The 12,190-nt window shown below is 38.5% G+C and overlaps 1 protein-coding gene across 3 annotated transcripts in view; it reads left to right on the forward strand.

Moving 5' to 3' along the window:
* LOC103041366 (BTB/POZ domain-containing protein kctd15) overlaps positions 1 to 12,190 on the forward strand; it is a 61,709-nt gene that overhangs the window by 34,166 nt on the left and 15,353 nt on the right. For all 3 annotated transcript variants that reach the window (XM_007251852.4, XM_007251851.4, XM_015606487.3), the window contains exon 4: positions 8,841 to 9,146. In XM_007251852.4, coding sequence (XP_007251914.3) covers positions 8,841 to 9,146 — 306 coding nt within the window. The remainder of the gene's footprint in view (positions 1 to 8,840; positions 9,147 to 12,190) is intronic.

Below are 12,190 nucleotides of genomic sequence, written 5' to 3' on the forward strand. Positions count from 1 at the left end.
CTGCTGTACACAACGGTTATGTGTGTGCGTGTGTGTGTGTGTGTGTGTGTGTTTGTGCTTGCAGCTCCTACTGTAGCAAAGCATTTTTCTTTAGTGCAATCCGGCATGTGCATGCACATCCACTGAACTTAGCGTTACAAGACTAATCTCACATGCATTTAATAACACTGGGAGAAGGGCCAGTAGTTTAAAGGGCTCATACAGTGATACTTTAAATCCTATAAACTAGGGGTGGGTGATATGGCTCTAAAATAATATCACGATATTTCAGGGTATTTTTGTGATAACGATATACTTGGCGATATAGAAAAAACTAAAATAATTAATTCATTTCAGGAATATAGTATAATAGTATAACAGAATAATCATAATGTGGCAAAATAAATAATATAGCATAAAATAATATAATGCAGCAAAAAATATTGCAGAATATTTAGTGCATGCATATAAACTGCAAACTAAAACAATTATACAATAAATAAACCTAAAGCTTCACAGTAAATAATAGACTACTTTTAAGACAGAACAGCCCTATTATCACGATATGGATTTTTAATATCATGATATTTCTGTGTCACGATATATTGTATACCACACTGAAAAAAGAGAATTGTTGGACCAACTTAAAAAAATTACTTCAATTGGTAACACATAAATAAATTAAGTTTTTACAAATTAAGTAAACAAGTTAGATCAACGCAATTCCTTTAAGTTAGCTCAACATAATTATTTGATTACTTTCAAGTTGACAGTTTTCATTATCTCAACTTAAATTTAAGGCAAATCAACTTAAATTATCCAGTTTATCCAACTTAATTACTAATAATTTTAAAGTACAATGGAAAACATTTCAAGTTGTTTAAACTCAGCAATATAGGTTCTCCTGCTGCCTTAAAAGGCTGAGTTAACTCAATGTGGTATTCTCAACATATTTGGTATATTATTATTTAACTGCAAATACTGACAGTATAATACTGGAGTAAACTCAGCAAAGAGTGAACTCTGTAGCTCAAAATCAGCATACTGTGCTCACTAGAAACACAGAATAAAATTAATGTGCTCTTACAGCCCACAAACACTGAGGCCTGGCAATCAAATTATATTATAATATTGCACGCCTAGGATAAGGTAGCTTTGGGCAACAGACAACACAAAGATTGTAAGTAAGGAAGAGGCCACACCCAATATGCAGATATATGGTGCTAGGAGCCTATAGGAAAGCTGCATGAACCAACACTCTAGAAAGAGCATTGACACAGGTAGTGACTAAAAGTTGGTTCAAATCACATTTTTTAAGTTTTCAGTTTGAAGTTCTCTGAACTCATTTTATTGAGTTAGACTGGCCGATAAGTTCACTCCACTTAATAATATTAGTTTCCACTGACTAAAACACAGAATCACTTTTTAGAGTGCATATAATATTGCCCACCCCTACTATAAACTTAATTTCACTTCTCAAATATCACTGTGTGCATCTGCTATATGATATATTTAACTTATTTAATTCAAAAGGGAAATCATGAAAATGATCATGGGTGACCAAACTTTTTCAAACCACTGTATAATATTTTGTTGTGCATTTTTATAGGACATTTGTGTGCTTTTATGCTCATAAACAGTGCTTTGATCAATAAGTATACAGAAATATATTACTAATATTATCAATACTTCCCTTTTGTCCTTCATCAAACCCTGCCACAATGTTTTGTCCTGGACTTGTTTAGTCCTGCTTATGTATCTCCTCATTTGTATGCCACCTTGTGATGTAACTAAATGCCACTATTTGGGAATTGGTATAGGAGCTAGCACTGTGTCCCATGACTTTTGCCATGTTCCATAAGGCTACAGATTACACTGTTACACTGACCTGTGGGATATGTGTGTGGGGTTTCCTACAATGAATGTGGGTGTGATTTCTGCCGCTTATTTCAGTCGCTTGTCTGTTTGCGTGGACATAGAAGTGTAAATACAGTTGCCCTCTGCTATCCTGCTATGCTATTGTATAAAGAGTGTATAAACTGAGTGTCTAAATAAACGGAAATATTGGGACACCTCCTGTTTTTTAAAGCAAGGCTATGAAAAAAAGTTAATTCAGGGGGCTCTAAGTGGTTCAGTGGGATAAGCGCTGCCACTATGATCAGGAGATCGCCAGTTTGAATCCTGTTCATGTAGATGGTGCTCTTTCCCCTCATCAAAGGGTGATGTTGATCAGCACAGGGCTGCGTCTGTGAGCTGATTAATCAGAACCGAGTCGCTGCGCTTTCCTCCGAGCGCACTGTGAGGCTACATGGCAATTCTGCATCAGCAGCAGTTAGTAAAGAGGCGGAGTCTGACTTCACGTGTATTGGAGGAAGCATGTGTTAGTCTTTACCCTCCTGGTGTTGGGGCATCACTAGTGGTAGGGAGAGTCCTAATCAATGTGTTAGGTAAATGTTTTTTTTTTTTTTTTAAGTTAATTCAGATTTTGTTGGAGTTACTGTCTCTACTGTCGGGGAAAGACTGTCTACTGGCTTTTAAAAAGCGATGCTTTTGGAATTTAATTGCATTTAATATCAGTAGCAATTTTGGTTAGTAGAATATTTTTTTTAATGTTACAGTTAACATTCTTAGAATGTTCAATCAGTCCAGTTTTCTGGAAGCTCTCAGAATGTTAAATTTTAAGTTTTGTAGATATTACTTTTTACGCTTAGTGTTAGCTAGTAGAATTATACTAGCTAGGAAAATTAAGTGACACGTTTCACAACGTTCACACATTTTCAATGATACAAGCTAACCAAACTGTTGCTAAATGTTCTTGTAACATTTTCTGCCAGCTCTGTTAACTCCCCAACTCATCCGAAAAAGGATTGAATAGAGTTCCATCATTCATTCCAGAGAACACAGTGATCCCAATGTTGGGTGGATTTATACTCCTCTAGCACATGTCTGGTTGGCACAGTGCCAATAAGATCATGTTTATCTTCTCCAAAGGGTCCTACTCTAATGGCAGTTTTTCTCTAACAGACAAGGAACTAGACAAGCTGTGTGTATAAGTGAGTATTGACACATATGTCTCAGCAATGACTGTAACTTGAATTGTCCAATGAATTAATTTAAAAAGGCGTCCACAAACATATGGCCATGTGGTGTATCGTCTACTGCTCTCTGCTGCAGTGGAAACAGAGCCAGCTGGACACACATTTTTGCCACATAGTGTAATCAGGCCTGAGGCGTGTCACCAACTGTAATTAGAAACTGTCAGCTGAATCAAATATCCAAGCTATATGAATTTTCTGACTATTCCAACACTCAGCAACTATAGGCTCCATGTATCAACCGTCTAAATATCTGAAAAAAATGATGTAATCACAGTCCACAATGTAGGACAAGAATATAGAAAGATAAATATCCTTAAAGAAGATCATTTTTAGCTGGTGGTTCAAACAGGGATGATTGTTATTAAGGTATATGGCATTTCAGCTTCAAGCGACAGACTGGACTATGATGCTTTGCCATCAGCAGCCAGAGTCTGAGAGAGTGCAATTGTTCTTGTTGTTTGGTTCAGGCGTGGGTTAATAACATTTCCGACCCCCATCACTCCTAGGGCCCTATTTTACACCCTGTACAAGGCATGGTGTGATGCGAGGCTCATTACTATCTTAAACCCCGCCAACAGTCTATTTTCACGCATTTTTCCTGTTTAAAAAGCAAAGGTGCTTGTGAATATATTTCTATGCCTTTGAGCGTGGTGGTATTGCTATCTTGGCAACAGAAAACACAGGTACATCACTGACTGAAAGCAACCTAGCCAGATAGAAGTTCATTGCTATCTTAGCAGACACGCAGAAGTTTAAAAACCCATAGCATGTGACTGTTGGCAGCTATGCAAACGTATACATCAGTAATAATCAGAATGAATCAGAAGTGTGAATGAGAAGGTCAGTTTCCTCTACGAAAAAGCGTTGGAAACGACCAGGTAGCTCCGCCCCTTAAAAAGCAATACACCAAAGTCAGAGCACATCTGGTTCTCAAAAGAGTTTAACAAGTCACACACTGATTGGTTTATTTCCAATTACGCCCAAAACACACCCATGATCAATACATTAGTACATTAAGTCCATTAGTTGTTTTGCATATTTTGAGCCGCACAAGGTGTACTTTTCCTGTCCTTATGATAGCAAAGACACCTTGACACACCATAAATCAAGCTGCACAATGCACGGTTGACTGCTCACCTATAGATTGCTAAAATAGGACCGCCCTCTCGTTACCTGTCATCAGGTGTTTCCTGTTTCCTGTCCCTTTCTGTGTGCATATATAGTTCCCTTTCATCCTGTCTCCTTCGTCCACGGTTGAACGTCTACTGTCAGTCAGGTCCCGTGTTATTTAACGTTCTCTGTTTCTTTTGTCTTCGTCTTCGTCTTTGTTTATTGTTTTCTTTTATTGAAGTGTCTCGCACTCCTGCTCCCTTCTGACTGAATGATGGGTTAAGTCTGTTTGGCTTTTGTTTGGCTTTTTTAAATCTCTGATTACATATTTATTCATCAAAATAATATTTAGTTATTTATTAATTTGTTAATTTTCTGATTACTAACATAAATCATATTGGAAGTCTAAAACAAGAGAAAAAAAAAAAGATTTGCACCTGAAGCAGCCTGTGACCTTAGAGCTTATTACAGTGGATGGATCGCCTGGAACTAGGCCTCCCTCTCTCTCTCTCTGTCTCTCTCTCTCTCTGTCTTTCTCTTTTTCTCTCTGTCTCAGTTTTACCCTCCATCTCTTCTGCTTGTGGGCTGGATCATTATTTTGGAGCTGTCTGAATGTCCTGAATGCAGGCTTGTAGGGAGGGCTTGTCTCGTTCTCTTAGCTGGCAGCTTTTCGTTCCTTCTCAGCAACTTCCTGCTCTTTCTCTCTCTCTCTCTCTTTCTTTCTCTCTCTATTTTCCTCTTTTTCTTCAACTCAACCATTTCAGCCCTTGTATGTCTTTGTTATGGGTCTCTTCAGGGTTCAGGGATGACTAAACTGCCTGGTACACAGTAAGAAAGAGAGAGAGAGAGAGGAAGAGACAGAGGCAAGTTGAAGACACATCAAGACTTGGACCTCTCTAGGAGCAGCACTTTGATATCTTGGCACTCCCCTCAGCCATATGCTAGAAGAGAGAAAGAGAGAGAGAGAGAGAAAATAAAAAACAAAAATAAATAGATATAATTAACCACCCCCTTCCTGTTCTGCTTCTCAGAATCTTAAATATTAGAGCATTTGTTGAGTTACAGTAGCTGATAACAGGATGCTGTAGGGATTAGCTTTCAGGTTCAAGGGCTTTTCTGATGAGCTGAGGTGAAGCTGGAGTTCAGGTGTGGTTTAAGGTGGGGTAAAGCTGTAGTTTTGGGGCATTTATCTGGTTTTAGACAGTTCATATGGAGTGTGTGTGTGTGTGAGAGAGAGAGAGAGAGAGAGAGAGAGAGAAGGTAAAAGTTTGTTCTCTCTCTCTTTGTGGAAATTGAAATGACCTTATAACATACACTATATGGCCAAAAGCGCACTCATCCAAATCATTGAACTCAAATTCACTAACTTCCATGGCCATGGTGTATAAAACCAAGCACCTTGAAATGCAGACTGCTTCTACTAACATTAGTGAAAGATGTTTCAGTGTCACGGCGAACTATCCTTCTGCTAAAACATCTTGTGGACAGATGAGACTAAGATAGGCCTACAAAGAAAGGAACACAGCACACACAGTCAGATATGGTGGAGGTTTAAAAATGTTTTGAGTTGTTTTGCAGCTTTTGGCACTGGGTGCTTTGACTACTAAAAGATTTTGGGTCAGAATGTAGGGCCCAGTGCCAGAAAGCTGGGTTTGCGTCCTAGGTCATGGGTCTTCCAGCAGGACAATGACCCCAATATACTTCAAAAAGCATCTAGAGATGGATGGAAACAAGGCACTAAAGAGAGTCCTGAAGCGAACAGCAATGAGTCCAGGTCTAAAACCCATTAAACACCTGTTTAGATATTAGATTTATGAGAGACTTGAAGTAGTTTACAGAAGAAGAGTAGTTCCAAAATTCCAGTTGAGAGGTGTAAGAAGTGACTGATTTCAGTGTGTGCAATCAAATATTTTAACTTGGGTGACAATTTTGTTTTGCATGAAATTATACCAACTTTGGCTTTTGTTTTTTGTTTTGTGTTGCTCCAATATGTGTATAGCAAAACATGTATAGTTGCAATCATTTTCAGGGAGAAATACTTCATTTCCTGTAAAAACACTTTCGGTCATGACAGTATATGCTGCACTACAACCAGTTCAGTGAGACTGATTATGCTGATTTGTCTCATATTGACCTCCACACTTCCCCTGAGCTGCCAACGTTCTCTACCTTTTGGCAAATTGATCAGTCTTGGCTGTCTTCTAGTAACCTGATTACTTTCATATTCAGATTTATAGAGACTGAGTTTGGTCAGAGTTCTGTATGTACTGATTATATCCATGATACACGTAGATAAAGCATATTGTTTATATAAATATGAGAATATATCACGATAACAGTATACTGTAATTTTGTAACATTGCTGATCTTTAATTACAACACAGATAATAATAGTAATAAAAGTCAGAGGGGGAGGGATTTAGGTAATTGAGCATTAACTAAAGTTTCTACTCCTAAATACACACAGATTATTGTATGTGTTATTATTTTTTTTCCCTAAATTTCCTAAATCTTAAAAGTTCTGTACTACAGTTATGATATAACTGTACTACAGTTATATTTGATGAAGGAACGCTTTTCCAGCTCAAGCTGCTCTGGGTAACAAAAGCTGTGTAATATCTGCATCTTCTGCACCTGAATGGCAACAGTTCATCCAGCTCAGCGTCAGAGTCGTGCAGCCTCGTGTGCACCCCTGTCTTCCTCCATCCGTCCCAAACTCTCTCTCTCTCTCTCTCTCTCTTGCTCTCTCGCCCGCACTTTCTCTTTCTCTCTCTCTCCTCCAGATCGTGGCATCGCTCAAGGAAACGGTGCAGGAACGCTGCCATCTGGACTCGTGGGAAATTAAAGGCATGAGCGGGAGGTGCAAATCACCCCTGGCTAGAAGCACCCCGGGGGGGGGTGAGGGGGAGGGGCAAGAATGGAGGGGGGTGGGGTGTTGGCAGAGTGCCACAGACAGCCACAGATTGCTGCGATGAAGGAATGCAAAGGCCCGTATGGCAGCAGCATTGTCTGTGTTAGTGGAACGGGACATTGGTCTTCTGCTGGCAGCATTTCAATGAGGAGTACCTTTACTGTGTAGTCTTTTATGTCTATGCCGTCATTTATGGCATTTATCTGACGCTCTTATCCAGAGCAACGTATAAGGATATTACTATTACAGAAGTGGGTCAATGTAGTGTTAGGACTCTAATATGTGTAGAGCAGCATATAGTCACCCAGACCTGGGATTGAACCCCAGTCTCCCATATGATGTGATAGTCCACTGGCAGGTAGGGGTGTTATCCACTGCTCCACACCAATCGCTGCCCCGTATATGTGTATATGTGATGGACTCAGTAGCTGAGATAACTAAACAGCTTGAGTTGAGTGCTAAAATGCCGAACATTGTTCACTTGATGGTGTAAAGCCACTCTCCATTCTCCAAAGGTATTTACATTAATTACTCTGTAGGTAGAAGTATAGATACTCAGGTTTAAAATACTTCTGTAGAAGTTGAAGTATCCACTTCAATCAACTTTTTACTCAAGTAAAAGAGTAAAAGAACTGCTTTCAGAACTACTTAAGGAATAAAAGTAAAAGTAATGTTAAGAAAAAAATGCCATTCCCCTTATCAGGCCATGTACCATATACAGGCTACAGGCTAACTTGTTTACACTGAAAATTTGAGGGCTTTAAAATCTCCTACAGGACACTTAGAGAAGCTGCCTGTTTTGTCTCTCTACTTTTCTATCAGTAACAGGAACCAACCAAATTCTGCATGATTAAAAATAGACGTAAAATCTAGACAAACATATTGAAACTAATGGTTAGAAAGACATAAACTGTTTGATTTGTATTCAGGATATTGATTTTATATTGAAGTTTAGGAAAGAGACAATTTTATGATTTTATTCATTATATTTTGACATTAGCAGATTTACTCAATATTGTTCCTCATCAAAAATGCAAGCTTTTTATGTAATGCTTCAGAAGAAATCCTTAAGATTTGTTGGTGTACTAACAGGCAGACAATGGACGAAAATCCTGGCCTGTTAAAGGGGTTAAGGGGTTAAAATCCAGAATGACTATAAGGTTCTATTAAAATGTTAATGTTGATAATATAATGTGGGATGCACTAGTCTCCCTGTTTCAGCGGTGTATATGCTAATTATAAATGAATGTATTTTAGTAGAATGTAAATATATTAAAGAAGTTTAGTTGGACTGGAGTTCTCTTGAGTCTCTGCACGGATCATCTTCATACTAGACTACATACGTCTGCTATGTTCTTACTGGAGTGTGGGGGTGGGACGTGACGTGTGCAGATGTGATGGATCACAGTATAAAAGTATGTTTATACTTCTCTACATCCAATCACAATGAGATTCACTCTATCTGGATGGAGAGATTTATCTGGATAGGGGTTTTATTGAATGATGAGAAGCCGGAATGAAAACAAGCTGAAATGAAATAGGAGAAACGAGGCTATTTTTAAAATGTAAGTCAGATAATTGTGTGTAAATGTATGGAGTAGAAGTAAAAAAAGTCACCTGAACAATAAATACTTCACTAAAGTATAGATAATCAACTTTTTAAAGTAAAAAGTAACGTAACAAAGAATTTATACTTAACTAACTGCAGTGCTGATGTGTTGTTGTCTCTCCCCCTGTGTTAGGACTTCCACCTGCTGTATGAAGAGGCGCGGTATTATCAGCTGACTCCCATGGTGAAGGAGCTGGAGCGATGGAAGCAGGAGCGCGAGCAGCGGCGTCTGGCCCAGCCCTGCGACTGCCTGGTGGTGCGTGTGACCCCTGACCTGGGCGAGAGGATCGCCCTGAGCGGAGAGAAAGTCCTGATCGAGGAGATCTTCCCCGAGACCGGAGACGTCATGTGCAACTCGGTCAACGCCGGCTGGAACCAGGACCCGACACACGTGATCCGATTCCCTCTGAACGGCTACTGCAGACTCAACTCAGTACAGGTAATACTAATACATCCACAAAAACAACATTCCTGCTAACAGCAAATCAGTACGGGTCGTCTGTGATTTGTTGTGTTTCACACTGATATCGTGATATTCATCAACTTTATCATAAATCACATTTTTTATCTATTTCGTACACAAAGTACAACCACAAATATGAATGTATTTTATTGCAATTTTAAGCGATGGACCAAAACAATATAACAGTATACATTATTCACACATATCACAATTTTAATCAAATAAAAATCTCTGTAAAATACTCTGAAACCCCTAAATCCTGTGCAATCAACTGCCTTCAGAAGAAGAATGGACAAAAGTTGTCTAAATGTGCAAAGCTGGTAGAGACTTACCCAAAAAGACCTGCAGCTGTAATTTCAGCGAAAGGTAGCTTGATAAAAGCCCTTTCCAGATGGGATTAGTTTCTCAGGGGGTTCTGGGGTAATTTTCTCTTTTTTACGGGGGTCCTCTGTGATTTTATTCCCATCCGGAACGACCATGTGTGTGTTTTTCACAGACGTCCTCTGAGAAAATTACAGGCTGAATTACCTACTCCTGTAATTTTATTACTCACATCAGTTTTGTCATTTCGCGTTTTATAAAATAACTATTAGTCCACTGCCAAGCACTGTAATTTCACTTTAGGCGCAAGTTTCCACGGATATCCCTGTAAAAACAACAGTGAGTGGAAATGGAGGAGCTACTGAACGCGATGTCACATGACCTTCTCGGCCTAAGAATCCTAAATATCCTAATAGCCTAAAATCTCACTGTTCCTTCTGTTTTTTTAACTGCAGTTTGGATGCAAGAGTTTATCACTGAGTAAAAGTGTGAAATATTTTTCACAGATGTCCCCCTGAGAAACTAATCCTGTCCGGATAGGACTTTAGTATTGATATAGTGGGGCTGAATATTTTTGCATGTTACTTTTTTTATTTAAATTTTTAAAACCATGTATCGTCTTCATTTCCCTTACCAGTGATGTGCTACTTTGTGTTGGTCTATCACTTAAAATCTCAATAAAATATGTTTAAGTTTGTGGTTGTAAGGTGACAAAATGTGAAAAAGTTCAATATACTTATTATATAGTACTTATAATACTTTTGCAAGTCACTGTAGAGTTTTGAAAGCAGTATGCATGTAATAGAGGGATCTAGAGGGATTAAGGTCCATAGGTTTCACTCCTAATACTGTACCAACAAACTGTAATGATCCAGCGGTGCTAAAGTATCACTGAGAAACATGGTGAAAGTCTCCTATACACACTCTCACAAAGTAAAGACACATAACACCCCCTCACAGTAAGTTAGCAGACACCTGTGTGTCTAGACACTTGTACACACACACACACACATATATACCCTTCAGCTATCCATCCCTGCCTCGATCAGCTCTTGACCGTTTTCAATGTGAGAGTGAGAGATGGACACCTTCAGGGAACAGTGTCAGATTAGGGACAAACACACACACACTCTTACTCGTATATACCGTCTCACACCAACACCCCTGGCAAAACAGACACGAGCACACACACACACTCTCCTATATATACTGTCCCTCACACACACACACCATGCCAAACACACTATAGTTTAGCCTGGGAATGAAACAGAAGATCGTTCCTGACCCGAATACGTCGACTTTGAAACCCGAACCCTTTCTGCTCACACACACTATCAGAGATGCAGTGTGTTTAATACAGTGCTTTACTTTGTCAATTAGGATGCGTTCACACTTACCTTTTTAGGATCTGGACTCTAAGACTTTTTAATTTGGTCCAGAAAAATAAAGCAGGTGTGTCATTTGGCCCAACCAAGAGAGGTGGTCAGTTATAATTTATGGTTCAGATTTTTAGACCAATTACAGAATGTTAAAGCAGGCTATTGTCAGCCAGTAAACAATAAAAGAAGAAAAAGACTGACTTCTCTTCATAAGCATGTGCACCACCAATCACACTAGGAGCACAACCAATCACACTAGTGATTCCTGTGTCTACTGTAACTATAGATTAAGCCTTATATTTAAAAACATAAAGTAAACTAATCAGTCTCAGGTATAGATAGATACAGCTCAATTAAAGCAACATTATGTAGTGTTAGCTTAGGATAAAAGCTTCAAAATAATTTTGAGTAGTGTATTCTGGAGAACAGCATCTCAGGACAGTGGTTATGAGAATTGAATACATTTGTCAAATTCTTATTTAATTCTATAATACTACTCTACTACCCAATGTTACCTAATACCTAGTCCTAATGCTGCTTTCACTCTTACTAACGAATCTGACAATCGCTCAGCTTGTCCAGAAATGCATGTGTGTTTTAGTGGTGTCTCAATGTAGAACTGATGACATATCTCTCCAAACCATCACTGATTGGTGGAAACTTCACACTAGACCTCAAGCAGTTTGCACTGTGTGTCTCTAAACTCTTCCTCCAGACTCTGATCCCTTGATTTATAAATGAAATGTAAAATTTACTGATGATCAGTGATGGTTTGGAGAGACATGTCATCTGCTGGTGTTGATCCACTGTGTTTTATTATCAAGTCCAAAGTCAGTGTAGTTTTGTTTTCCTACAAAATCTTACAGCACTTCATACTTCCATCTGCTGACAACTTTTCTGTAGATGTGGATTTCATTTTTCAGCATACTTGCCACAAAAGTATCAATTGGCCTTATAGAATTTTCAAATTTGTTTGAGATTCTGATTTTTTTTTTTATTGGCTGTAAGCCATAATCATCAACAATAAAATAACTAAACACTTAAAATAGATCAATAGATCACTCTGTGTGTAATACATTTATATAATATATGAGTTTAATATGTTGAACTGAATTAATGAAATAAAGTAACTTTTCAATGATGTTCTAATTGTTTAAGATGCACTAGTAGTGTATGTTCATACACTCTCAGATATTCTTTCTCCTACACTTCCTGTCCTTTTTTCACTCAAGCTATCTCTGTATGGCTCACTCATTCTCACATTAGCTCAGTGCTAATGTCTGTCTTTTACATTGTCTGTTATAAGTCCGGCCTGATCGG

This window comes from Astyanax mexicanus, chromosome 9 (assembly GCF_023375975.1).
Source record: "Astyanax mexicanus isolate ESR-SI-001 chromosome 9, AstMex3_surface, whole genome shotgun sequence".
In the NCBI taxonomy this organism is placed as follows: domain Eukaryota; kingdom Metazoa; phylum Chordata; class Actinopteri; order Characiformes; family Acestrorhamphidae; genus Astyanax; species Astyanax mexicanus.